This window comes from Macrotis lagotis, chromosome 3, assembly GCF_037893015.1.
Source record: "Macrotis lagotis isolate mMagLag1 chromosome 3, bilby.v1.9.chrom.fasta, whole genome shotgun sequence".
NCBI lineage: Eukaryota > Metazoa > Chordata > Mammalia > Peramelemorphia > Peramelidae > Macrotis > Macrotis lagotis.
The window spans coordinates 290,663,645-290,677,466 of NC_133660.1; the positions used below are offsets into that span (position 1 = coordinate 290,663,645).

At 43.9% G+C, this 13,822-nt stretch overlaps 1 protein-coding gene across 2 annotated transcripts in view; it reads left to right on the forward strand.

Annotated features, from left to right (window-relative positions):
* Positions 1-6,947: 6,947 nt before the first annotated feature.
* The window catches only part of PATL1 (PAT1 homolog 1, processing body mRNA decay factor), a 44,296-nt gene continuing 37,421 nt past the window's right edge, over positions 6,948-13,822 (forward strand). The window contains exons 1-2 of one of the 2 annotated variants that reach the window (XM_074231412.1): positions 6,948-7,053; positions 9,908-10,019. In XM_074231412.1, coding sequence (XP_074087513.1) covers positions 7,039-7,053; positions 9,908-10,019 — 127 coding nt within the window. In that variant the 5' untranslated portion in view covers positions 6,948-7,038. Of the gene's footprint in view, positions 7,054-7,441; positions 7,576-9,907; positions 10,020-13,822 lie in introns of those variants that run through there. The other variant, XM_074231413.1, reaches the window with a different exon arrangement.

Here is a 13,822-nt window from a genome sequence, read left to right on the forward strand (position 1 = left end):
ATACTCATTCTAAAAATTTAACAGTCAGTTCTTCTAAATCTCTTGACAATTAAGAGGCTAATGGGATCCACAGGCTGCTTCTGGTTTCATTCCAGTGTGATCATGACATAAGGGATTCTAGAAATAATTTTGTTAATAAAATTATTAATAATAATATCTGACATTGATATAGTACTTTAGAGTTTGCAAAGTATTTGTCAAATATTATCTGATTTGGTCATCACATTTTGGAGGCAGGGGCTATTGTTTTCCTCCTTTACAGATGAGGAAATTGAGTCAGTTAGAGGTCAAATGACATTTTTAGGGTTACACAGATAGAAGAATCTAAGATCAGATTTAACCTCAGGCCCTCTTGACTCTAAGTCCAATGCCCTTACCTATTGGGACACCTAGCTGCCTAGTCCACTCATTTTATGGATAAGGGAAAAGACCTAGAGAGATTAATTAGATGGCTTCCCCCCAAATTCACAAAGATGTTAGCAGCAGAAGCAGGACTTGAACAGAATCTCAGAAATGAAAAGATCCCAAAAGAGCATCTTGTCTCACTGGTCCTTGAACAGGAATCACTTCTGCAACAATGCTCTAATACAGTCATGGGATAACGAGATGGTACAGTGTTATAGAGCACCAGTCCCAGAGTCAGGTGGATCTGGGTTCAAATTCAACTTCAGATACTGTGTGACCCTGAGCAAGTCTCTTAACCTCATTGGGAGGAAGGGCAGAGAGGGGGGGAAAGGAGACTGACATAACAGTCATTCATTCATACATATATACATACATACATACATACTCAATAATGGGGAACCCATTACCTTTATTTCATCTTCCATCTCCATTCCTTTGTATAACCATACCCCTTACCTTAAGCTTTCTCTGATTCTTAGAACCCTTAATTTAACCATTTACTATGTGGCCAAAACTATTATAAGTCCAGAAGCTTCGAAAAAAGACAATAATAGTCTCTGCTCTGAAGGAGCTTTCATTTTAATTGCCAATATAACATGCAAACGTCTCTATGCTAATTATATACATACCTGCCAGCATACAAAAGATAAATTGGTGATAATCTAAGCTCAGTTCAAATGCCACCTCCTAAATGAAGCATTTCTTGATCCTCCTAGCTACTTCTTTATCCCCTAAAAAAGTAATCTTGTGTGTATATATATATATATATATATATATATATATATATACACTTGTATATAGTTTGTTAACTTGTGTATTGGGTATATTGTCTCTCCTGAGAAAATATAATAAACTGTTTCATTTTTGTAACTAGTAATATGGTATCTGCCTATACTATACTGTTTGCAACATACTTAGTTTGTTTAATTTTTTCAGTTTCTCATTTTTTTTACAGTTAAAAATGATCAAAGGATTTTATAGAGATTTTTCTTTTTTTTCTAATTTTTATTTAACACAAATATAAAATGAGAAAAAAAACACTGTCATATACACAGTAGACCATAATAGAGGATTCCATAAAAAATAATAAATTTCCATGTCAAGAAAACCTATATAGTAAATGCTACATGCTGTTTTCAAAGCTACCCAACTTTGCTTCCTTGTTGGTTTCTTTCATTCTCTGTGGTATATATACTTTTTACTATATTTTCCCCTCTCCCCAAGAAGTCTATAATTAAATGTGGATATATATGCATAAATATATATTTATACATATATATTTCTATATACATAAATGTATATGGACATACATACATATATACAGGTATACACACATAGATATCGCTAAACATGGGAATAGATATCTGTAAACATATATGTTATGTTAGACTGTGCTGTACTTATTTCCTCCCATCTGTTTTTCTGAAGGTAGATATAACATCTTCCTTCATAAGTCCAAATCTATGTTTTTCTAAATTAACCAGTTCATCATTTCCTTTACCACAGAAATATTCCTTTCTTGATTTTCCTTTTTTATGTTCTTTAAGGTTATTATTTATTATGTTCAGAATGACTTGGTTGCTCAAGACTATTCTTAAAACAATACTTGTTACTGTATACAGTGTTCTCTTGGTTTTGTTCATTTTACTCTTCATTATTTTCCATGCTTTTTTTTTTAATGTTTTTGCAAGGCAAGTGGGGTTAAGTGGCTTGCCCAAGGCTACACAGCTAGGTAATTATTAAGCGTCTGAGGTGGGATTTGAACTCAGGTACTCCTGACTCCAGGGCCAGTGCTCTATCCACTGCACCACCTAGCCACCCCTCCATGATTTTCTAAAATCATTGAGCTCATTTCTTGTAACAGAGCAATATTCCATTCATGAACATATAGCACAATTTGTTTAACCATTCCCTAATTGACAAACATTCCCTCAATTTATAGTTCTTTGCTACCACAGAGAAAGCTGCTATAAATATTTTAGAACATAAAGATTCATTTCCTTTTTCTTTAATCATCTTGGGAAACAATCGTAATACTATTGCTTGGTCAAAGGGAATAGGCAGTTTAACAACTCTTTGGGCATAATTCCAATCTCGCTCCAAAATAGTTGGATCAACTCACAGTTCCACCAATGAATTAAGGTCTTGATTTTTTCACATTGCAACATATTTTTGAACCAAATTGAATGACAAAGATAGAAGGGGAATCCAGGTTGGAGTTAGATGCCATAGAAGAGGAAGTAAACATTCAGAAAGGGAAACACTAGTTACAAAGCACCAGCATAACTTCATCAGTATGATTTAATTTATTATTTCCTTTTTCTTGGGTGCTGGTGGGGGCACTTAAAATCAAATAAGTGGAAAATTGCAGTTTAAGTTGTTAAGTTGTAACAAAGCATTAGATAGAATGTGTCATGTTCTTATGGAGAAGATCAAGATGCTTAGGCCAGAGACGTCATTCTACTTTCAGAACTGTTCAGAATTGTAAATTGGATTTAGAGCTGTTAGAAGAGCAATTAGATTTGATCAGTTGGAGCCCAGAGGACAGAATCAGGAGCAAGGGCTGGTGGAAGTTAAGAGGCCAGATGAGACTTGATGGCAGTAAACATTTCCTAACAAGAACAGTTGTCCTCAAATGGGATAGAGGTTGCCTCCTTGGGATATATATTGGTTCCTCCTCATCAGATATCTTCAACCAAAGACTTAGTTTCAGTAGAGTGGACCGACCCTTCAAGCACGGTTTAATGAATAGGGTATGAGATTTGGATCTGGGTTCAGATTCTGCCTCAGAAAGTGGATATTGTTTGACCTCTGTGTTTAGGTTCCCTCACCTGAGGGGGAGGAAAACTGTGGCTTTCCGGTCTCTTGTAGTCTGAAATTTTTTATCCTTTGATCCTTCCAGCAAAAGTGCTTCTGGTGCCCCAGGTGCTGCATGCCCAGGTCCTTCCCTCCCTGGGAAATCCTTGGATTTCTCTGAGGTCCTGGACTATTAGCCCATGACCTCTCTACCCCACCTCTAGCTCCCTAACTGCAGACTGAGCAATTGTTCATGTTGGAAAATATGTTTGTATATATTATATATGTGTGTATTGACAAAATATAATTTTTGTGTGATCCTCTCTAATAACAGCTATAAATCCCCCCACCCCTCTATGCCAATATATCAACAATCACAGGATAAAATTGACATCCTAAAGGGAAAGATTCCCATGTTTTATGGAAGAATATAACATAGCTGGTAAGGAATAATTATCCTGAGTTAAGAGGAGACACTCCTACTCCCCAATGAAATTTCAAACAGTCATGTTAGCCATGAAGCAAACATCCTGAATGAGGGAAGGAAACTATAATATATATCATGACATCTTTATGGCACAATATAGAATTTCATTGACTTTCACCAATAATTTCATGATCTTTTGTCTAGCTTAGAGCTGTTCAAAATGTGGCCCATGGACAGCCCTGCAGTACAATTTATGTGGCCTGCCAGTGGGTTTACTAAAGGCTTTAGTAAATGAAGCTGAGCTACCACAGAGCTTTCACTAAAATGACAAATCAAAATATATTGTCTATTGTTTCAATAAAAAATTTTAAAAGTAAGGTCGGAAAGCCCTGGCTTAGTTCTTATAAATATGTCCCAAAAATCTCATGTTTATGCATACAAAAACAAAAACTTAAAGAACAATAAATATGTATGTTAACCTAAGTCTGTTTGTTCTTCCTTAAGACCAAACTCCAAAGATAAACGCATGATGGACTAATTCTATTGCCCTTTATTAGGGCAAACTCTGGAGATTATCAACATATATTTTATATATATATATTCATATATAGGAAAACAGATATATGGATTTATAATCTACATAGAGACCTATACATTGTTTAGCTGTGTCTGACTCTTTGGGACTCCCATTTGAGTTTTCTTGGCAAAGATACTAGAGTGGTTTGGCATTTCCTTCTCCAGCTCATTTTACAGATAAAGAAGCTGAGGCAAACAGGATTGAACAACTTGCCCAGGACCACACAACTAATATGTGTCTGAGGCTTGATTCCAAGCCAGCATTCTATGCTGGCTAGCTCCCCAGAGCTATATCTAGGGTGGCCCAAAAGACTTAGCACAGATAGACCTGCACTGACCTTTGGGACAGACTGTAAAGAAAATGAACTGTTGGATTTAGAACTGAAAGGGACCTTTGAGATCTGTTAGCACAACCTCCTCCTTTTACAAATAAACAAGCCTGAGGGACCAAGGCCAGCAAGTATCACTTATGAATATATAGACATTCTATATGAGTGTAGGGCATGTTTAAGGAAGACTAGTACTTCTAGTGTGATGGATGCCGAACTTTTTCAGGGTGACTTTCCACCTTTGATGTGTATCTGAGCCACTTAACTCTCACCAGTAAGCTGTGACATGCAGTGGGCACACCCTAGTAAACCATTTCAGCAGACAAGCTAAACCAGGATGAGGATAAACTGAAGGGTCTCAAACCCATTTGGAGAATTGGGGGGGGGGTCTACCCCAAGCATGTGAAGTCTTCCACAGTGGAATGGGTAGATGAGAACACTTCATTCCGACAGCCATGAAAACAGCTGAAGCAGGTGTGGAGTGCTTAGACACGGAAGAGGTCAAGGTCATCCACTTCATCTAGAGCCATCACCTGTTGTCTGGGCTCTGAGTTTCCATTAGAGAGTGAGGTTGGTGACTTTCTGCAATTCTGCCTCACTTCAATCTAATTTATGCATGCATCAAAAGAAATCACCCCCAAAATAGTAATGTCATTTTTGGTCTCCTTCGATAAAGGATCAAGAACCACCATAGGTATATCTAAAATTATTGAGGAGAGGAAGGTACCACTTGGGTCTGGAGGGTTGGGTACTTAGTTGAAACTTTGTCATTGACATTGCTGTGTGACTTAGAGCGCATCACTTTGCAAAATTTAAAGCTTTAGTCTAGACAAATGCTAGCAATTATTGTAATTAGCACAGGAAAGGAGTAGTCTTATGCCTTCCCAATGCAGTTATCAGGCAACGTTGAGGAATCTAATCATCCATGTTTGTGCTGTACCCTGCTACTAAAATGAATACAGAAGAGAGGGAGGCATGAAGGGAGGCTGGAAGAGAGGAAGGAGAGAAAGGTTGGAAGGGAGGAAGGGAAAGGAGGGAGAAATGAAAGGAAGGAAAGAAGGAAAGAAAAGGGGAGAGGAAAATTGGAAGGAAAGAAAGGAAAAAAGAACAGGTTGGGAGGGAAGAAGGAAGGAAAGAGGGAGAGAAGTTGGGAGGGAGGAAGAGAGGTAGGGAGAGTAGTTGGAAGGAAGGAGGGAGGGAAGCTGAGAGGAAAGAAAAGAGGAAGGGAGGGTGGTTAGAAGGAAGGAAGGAAGGAAAGAAGGGAGAGACGTTTAAGAAGGAGGGAAATTAGAAGGAAGGGAAGGAGGGTGGAAGGAAAGAGAAAGAAAGGAGGGAGGTTGGGTGGAAGGTAAAGAAGGAGAAAGAGGAGGGAAAGGGGAATAAAGGGAGGAAAGGGAAAAAAGGTGGAAGATTGCGAGGGAGGGAAGGAGGCAGGGCGGTTGGGAGGGAAGGAGAGGAGGAGGGAGAGTGACGGAAAGGGAGGGAAATGTGAGGTCCAGACCTGGCTTCATGCCTGCCCGGCCCTTTCTTGAGGACACAAATTCGCCCTGACCTCCACCGCCCCGTTCTTGTGGAGCCCCCCACAAGCACACCCTCCAGGGCCCCCACGGGGCTCTCAGCCCCTACACAAACCGCGCCGGCGCGGCTCCCGCACCCGCAACCCCGCGCAAGGCCGGCGGCTGCCCGGGCCCGCTCCGCCGCTCCGATGCGGGGCCACGGCCGGCCCCCACCTCCGGGTCCCGGGCCCCCGCCTCCCCCCGGGCCCCCACCTCCGGGTCCCGGGCCCCCACCTCCGCGTCCCGGGCTCCCCGGGGCCGGCCGGGAAGAGAAAGAAGGGGTGCGGGAGGGGGGAAGGGAGGAAGAGGCGGCAAAGCTGGGAGGAGGCGGAAGAGGAAGTTAGGGAAGGGGGGGCGAGAGAAGTGGCTCCGGATACCGGAAGGCGGGAGGGGAAGGGGATGGGCGAGGGGGGCAGGGCGGGGCAGCCCCGGACCCCCCCCGGGCCACGTGCTTCTGCGGCCCCGGGGCCGCTTCCGGGGGGCGGGGCCGGCGGGGCCCCGAGGCCCGTCAAGGTCAAGGAGGCCGGCCCGCGGGCGGCGAGCCGGCGCCGATCACGCGGACGGACGTCTCGCGACGCGCAGGCGGGGCGCGGCGGGGGGCGGGGCGGGGGGCGGGGCGGGCGGCCGCGCGCCGGGGCAGAGCGGCGCCCCGAGACCTTTCTGCCGCGGGCCGCGGAGGCCGGGCGCGCGCCACATCCGTCCCGGGGCGGCCCCGCCCCCGGCCCCGCCCCCCGCCCCCGCGCCCCGCGGCGGGGCGCAGCGCGCCTGCGCACGCCCCTCCGCACGCGGGCACGCAGGCGGCGCACGGCGGCGGCTGGGGGTCGCGAGCCGGCGGAGGAGTGGCGGGCGCGCGCGGAGCGGCCCGGGGCGTCGGACGCGTCTCCCCCCTCCCCCGTCCCCCTCCCGCTCCGCCTCCTCCCCCCCTCTCCCTCCCCCCCTCCCCCCGACGATGTTTCGCTACGAGGTGAGCGCGGGCCGCCGGAAGTGGCCCCCCGGGAAGAGGGGGCGCGGGGGGCGCGGGAGGGGCCGGGCCCGGGTCTCCCGTTACCGCCCCGGCGGCCGCCGCCCCGCCCGAGGAGCCGGGGGGCCGAGGCCTGCGGAGGGCTCGGCCGCTGCCCGCTTGGGGGTCCCTCGGGGGAGCCCCTTTGTGGTCTTCCCCGGCCCGGGGCCCCGCCCCAACTTTGGGGGACTTTCCCCGCCGCCCGGGGGGCCACGCCGGAACTTTGAATCCCGGGGTCCCGCCGGCTCGTGCCGACTTCCTTCCACTTTGGGGGCGCCCCGCCGCGCGGGGGGCCGAGGGGGCCCCGGGGTGGGGCTGGGGCAGGACCCGCCCCGCGGGGCCGCGGGAGACTCGGGGGAGACCCTTCGGCCGCAGCCCACCCGGGGTCGCCCCGAAAGTCGGAGCCGGAGCTTTCTCAGAACTTCCCCGGGCTCGAGAACGCCCAGACCCCCCGGGGCGAGAGGGGGGGCGGCCTTGAACTTGGAAGTGAGTTTGAGTCTTAGCCTTGCGGCGTAGGAGACCCGGGGCCCCGGAACGGCCTCAGGCGGGGGGGGGGGGGCGAGGCTGGCACAGCCTCCTCGTTCTCCGGGGGGGGGCGAGGCTGGCACAGCCTCCTCGTTCTCCGGGGGGGGGCGAGGCTGGCACAGCCTCCTCGTTCTCGGGGGGCCGAGGCTGGCACAGCCTCCTCGTTCTCCGGGGGGGGGGTCGAGGCTGGCACAGCCTCCTCGTTCTCCGGGGGGCCGAGGCTGGCACAGCCTCCTCGTTCTCCGGGGGGGGATTCGAGGGGACTTGGCTGCCCAGGGCACCGGCCGGGTTCCAGAATCAGAGCACTGACCGGAACCTGCCCCTTCTTCTGGTGCGCTCTTTGGGTGACTTGGGGCAAGTCTTTGCTTCTGTGTACGACTCAGTTTCCTCCTCAGTCACACAAGGTCGAAGTAAATAGCTTTTGATGCCCCTTCCAGCTTGGATGCAAATGCACGTGCAGAGTCATTTCTGATAGTGGGGGATGAACCATCAGGAAACATAAATGAGCTCCGAAGGGTATAGAAATTCTAAGAGGTTCCTATGAGGAGGGAGTAGATTATAGATAACATAGACTTGCCAAGCCTCAGTTTCCTTCTTTGTCCAGTTCTAAAATTATGTGATTCCTAACCTGGTGACTTTAAGGAAAGTGACTGACTTCTGAATTTCATACAATTGTGGCTGTAGAGCTAGAAGGCACCTCCCATCAGCTTGTCCATTCTCCCTGGTTTTACAGATGAGGAAACTGAGACCCAATTGACTTCACAAAAACCACAAAGTAATAAAGGGGGGCAGAGCTGGAATTTAGACCCAGAACCTCAAACTCCAAGACTGTCATTCTCTCCACTGCTCTAAATTGCCTCCCTCATCTTTAAAATAGTCTATTTCCCCATTCATTCCCCAACTTCTTGAACATCTTGATGTCCTCTGATTCTAATAATTCTAAATAAAAATTAATTTATGTAATGTTAGCACTTCTATGCTCTGTGATTCTAATAATTATTAGTGATAACAATTTATACAATGCTAGCAAAGAGCATTACAAATATCTCATTTGCTCCTCAAGACAACTCTGGGAGGGTTGTCCCTTTTGCATATGAGAATTACTGGTAGGCAAATTGAATGATTTGCCCAGAATCACAGTGCTGGTAAGGATGTGATACAAGTTTTGAACTCAAGGCTGCTGACTCCCAAGTTCAAAACATTAGCTAACTTAGAGAACTGAGTCGCACAGGATGACCCTAAGTCTCTGGTTCATTTACCCCTCTGGAACTGGCAAGAAGTCTCCCTGGAGCCTTAACATAAGCATCCCCATACTGTACTATCTTTTGATAACTGGAAATAAGGAATTAGGGATAAATGGATTCTTATCCTTTTTTTTAAAAGCAAAAAAAGAATAATTGAACAAATTGGAGGGAAAAATTCCTATGCCTTGCATTTGTGGTTGTGTAAGGCCATAAATCATCTGATTTATCATACTGTGCTTTGTTGAAAAATGGGATGAATCATGAGACTAAGGACTTGTTATAGTGGCATTTCATTTCCCAAGGTAGGGGTAAAAGAATGTTGGAAAATATTTAAAAGAAAGGAGTGATAGATTGGGAAATAAGTTTAAAGGGGGGAAAATACTAAAAACTCAGAGCCAGAATTAACTTTAAATTCCTTTTATTACTTTAACCAGTGAGATAAGGAAGTTGAGTATTAATTTCAATTTTAACTTACTTGTTGAGATTTAAGAAGAAACCCCTTTACTGGATAGCTGATGAATCATGTGAAATGCTGCAATCAAAATAGTGTACACAATATAAATATAGCCGGGTGCAAAAATGCAAAGAAAGGCAACAAAGCTGAACTTAAGTACCACAAAGTTGCCACCAAATGATTCAAGCCCCCAGCTATTCTTTGTGGTGACAACCAAAAAGTGCAAGTGTCAGTGGCAGGTGAGCCATTTTCATCCTTTGGAAAGCTGTTTCAGAGGAATGTGCTTAGCAATTTGGGATATCAGAAAGCATCTATGGTGGCAAAAATGTAACAACAAAAACCAAGATTTCTGAGAAGAGAAATGAAACTTGAGGAAGCAAAGAGGAAATAGGATAACTTCTGAAATACAACACTACACCGAAAGAAAATTCACTTTCAGAAGCAGTGTCTCATGTTAGATAAAGTTGTGTAGAAAGACAGACATCAGGGAAGTTAATGGACCACATTCCTCAACAGAGAAGACAATTCAAAACTGAGTATGAGTAGGGGTGTGTGGCCTTATTGAATATATTAACCCTGTCTCTTGCCTCTTCAGTCCCTGGAAGATTGTCCTCTGGATGAAGACGATGATGCTTTTCAGGCTCTGGGGGAGGAAGATGAGGATATTGATCAATTCAATGACGACACATTTGGAGCAGGAGCCGTTGGTAAGTTTCTAAGCCTGTGGCAAGGAGAAGTCACCATTTTAACATCCCTGTTCTGTGTCTCTCTCTAAAACTTTCAACACCTCTAAGTTTTATTACATGGTTGGGTTAAGATGAAGATGGGGGAAAGTGATAAGAGAATACAAGGATGGGAATTGAATCCTGTAAAATTCCTTAGAGGACTAAGGAACTGTCATTAACAGAAACAGCATTGTCTGGGTACTGACCAGAACTTTAAGATAAAGGGACCAAAGGCCTTCTGAAATGGGCCCTTGACTGTGGAGAAACCAGAAGGATGCCGTGTTCCAAGATGTTAGAGACTGCTGCTACAAGAGTGAAAAGGTCATATCTTTATGACAGTAGCATTTGTAGACGGCTGATGGTACAGTATAACAAAATATTGAGTGCTAATACCTAGAACCAGTTTATCCTTTAAGAGCATGTTCTGTTTCTGCCCTTTCACAAAATTCTTCAATGTTAAACTTAGAATTGGTTTATGGATATAGCATCATTATGTTTCAGTTTTTTGGTTTTTTTTTTTAGATTTTTCAAGGCAATGGGGTTAAGTGGCTTGCCCAAGGCCTCATGGCTAGGTAATTATTAAGTGTCTGAGACCAGATTTGAACTCAGGTTCTCCTGACTCCAGGGCCGGTGCTCTATCCACTGTGCCACCTAGCTGCCCCTTATGTTTCAGTTTTAAACCTGCAACCATGGAAAGAATGATCTTTGCTCCCTGAGTAACTTTCAGTATTGTTCTGGGAAAAGTTATTTGTTTAAAATATATTCCCTCTAAAAATGGAAATGATATTACTTTGTAAGGCTATTGGGGTATATGGTATTTAACCCCTCTCCCAACCCCCCCCCCCCCCATATGCACATCACTGTATCTCTTGGAACATTTAGAAGAACAGAATGCAGCAAATAGAGAGTCAAAATAATTTCCTGTGAGGTTACTTGCTAGCCTGGAGAGGAAGCGTGACTAAGAACTTTTCAGTCAACACATTTCTAAACAAAGAATTTTCTGGGATAGGGGATTTCCCTTTGAGAAACTCTTGATAAGAGACTGGAATTAAGAATCTATTGGCAGATTTTAAACATACACAAACACATACACTATGCTCCTTTTCTTCAATAATAATAATAAATAGCACCATGTAAATATCATTAATAGCAATTAGATTAATGAGCTTCTTTAGCCTGTTTTGTGTAATGGTTATATGCTCAGAGACTCATCTTTTTGATTTAATTAGCCTGCCAACACTGGTAACTGTGGGTAAGGGGTACCAAGTATCAGACTTCTTTAAGAAAATGTGTGATTCTGCTCTGTATAGGTTAAGTTTTTATTCTCTTGGAATAGCAAACTTGTACAATAAAGTTTTAACAAGGCAAAAACTTGTATACCAGACAAACTTAAGACTTGTTCACCTGTCATCTCTCCTTTATTGAAATTAAGGTATTTTTTACCTTCTAAAATTATAGTCTGTCTTTCTTAGGGATTGTGATGTCCCCAAGCTGTCTCCCTTAATGTCCTAATTATCTCTCCTGCTCTCATCCATGAATGTTCTCTGATCTTTCAGGGTGGCCTCAAGGCCATCTGGATTTACTACATCGTGGCTGGTGGGGTTGTCTGAGTCTAAAAGCAGCTAAGTACATGAGAGTCTGTCTTAATCTTTCCCTTCCTTCTCTGCCTTCCTTCCCCTTCTTCCTCCCCATCACACTTCTGTTTCTTGTTGACTTGCAGTGACACTTGTGACCTACATGGATTGAGATCAGACTTTCATATCTGAGTAACTGCATTCTTTAGGTCATGTGAAAAGTATATAGAGTAAAGTATTGCCACATAATGAGTGCACTAGAGCTCAAAGTGCCACCCACCATGTTTCTAAGGAACCTTAGACATTTACTGAAAAAAAGAATGAGACTGATAAGATTATGGAACACTCTGCAAATATGCCCTTTTTATTCAGGATTAAATCTCTAATTTTAAAAATAGAACTTCTTCCCCAGTGGTTTTATTCTTTTCAGTTTAGAAAAATCTATATTATCTCATCCAAGTATCCCTCCGATTGGAGAAGAAAAAAACAAAAGCCTTGTAACAAATACACATTGTAAAGCAAAACAAATTCCTGCATTGTCCACGTTCAAAAGCACATTTCAGTCTATGTTCCCAGTCCACCTCTTTTATCACAAGGGTAGGTAGTGTGCTTCATCAGTCTTTTGGAATCATAAACTAATGGTTTTAAAAGATTGCTCTTCCTGCTTTCTTTCTTCATTTGGTACCCAGATAACAGTAGGATCTTAATGGGGGAAAATGGCAAGTAAGAAGATGTACAGTGATACTCCTTGTACTGAAGGAAGCATGACCGGAAATAACTCATTATTTGTGTATTCTGTAGTTTTACAGACAAAACATTATCTGTTAGTTCCATGAAAATTTTTGGAATTTATAGGTGACTTTCTCAGATTTTTTTTTCAGTAAAAAGGAAGATGATGTGAAAATTGTCATTGAGCAGTTTAGTCCCATAGATAGGGAATTGTTGAGCAAGCAAGGAAGTCATGACTGGGAAAGCACCTTACATATTGGTACCTTTCTGTAAACATACTTGGTATGTCTTCCAGACCTTCCATCTTTGGTATCAGAATCAACCACTATTTCAGGATCAGGGAAGGTCCTTTGTTTTCTAATTAATGTTTCTAAAGCTGCAATGCTTCTCAGTGTTTGGTGAAAAATAGAAATGTTGTCAAATGTAGTTCTATATGGTTCCAAGGTTTGGGAAATTCTCTCGTTCCAGGGTGCACTGGTTTGCCATAAAGTTGATGAATATAAGCAATGCTTTTGTTTTAAGGCAAAAAAAAAAAGAATCAAAGGACAAGCTAGAGTCTTGCAATATCACAGAAATTCAGACTTGAAGGAACCTCACGGCCAATGTAGTCCAAACTGTGCTTTAACAACAACTCTACAACTACGTAAGAGTGGTTGATCCAGCCTCTCCTTGATCTCATTCAGAGAGAGGCAACACAGGCCTTATGGCAAGCCTGAATTTTCCTCTTCAAAGCTTTCCACCCATTGCTACTTGTTTTGCCCTCTAGGGCAAAGTAGAATGAAGACAATCCCTTTTTCCAACTGATAACCTCTATATATATTTTACTTCCCTAATCCTTGTCACAAACCTTTGCTAAACAAACCCATCTTCTTTAGGCTTTGTTTGGCATGATTTCAAGATCCACCAGTTCTCTGGTAGAAGGATTTATAGCTCATCTTGGTCTTTACTAAAATGTGAATTGAACACCAAATGCCAAACATGGCTTGGCCACCTGGTAGGGCAGCAGAACCCTTGCCTTTACTACCCTGGCTGCTTCCCTAGTTTCTTGCTGACTTATATCAAGCTTTTGGTCTAAAAATCCCAGATGCCTCTCCATTCATGTGTTTATAAGTTTTGTTGTTGATGGTGTTTGGTTATGTTCAAATGTAAAGAGTTACATTAATCTATGTGACTGAGTAGAAAATGTCCTGGATTAAGGATTAGAATCTGGATTCTAGTTTTGGCTCTGCTTTTTTTTTTTTTTTTAAGATTTTTCAAGGCAATGGGATTAAGTGGCTTGCCCAAGTCCACACAGCTAGGTAATTATTAAGTGTCTGAGGCCAGATTTGAACCCAGATACTCCTGACTCCAAGGCCTGTGCTCTATTCACTGTGCCACCTAGCCACCCTCTGCTTTTTTCCCTAGCAAGTTTCTTCTTTTGTTGCTCTAGTTCCTCATCTATAAAATGAAGGACCCAAGTGTTAAATGTTACTCTATGTAAAG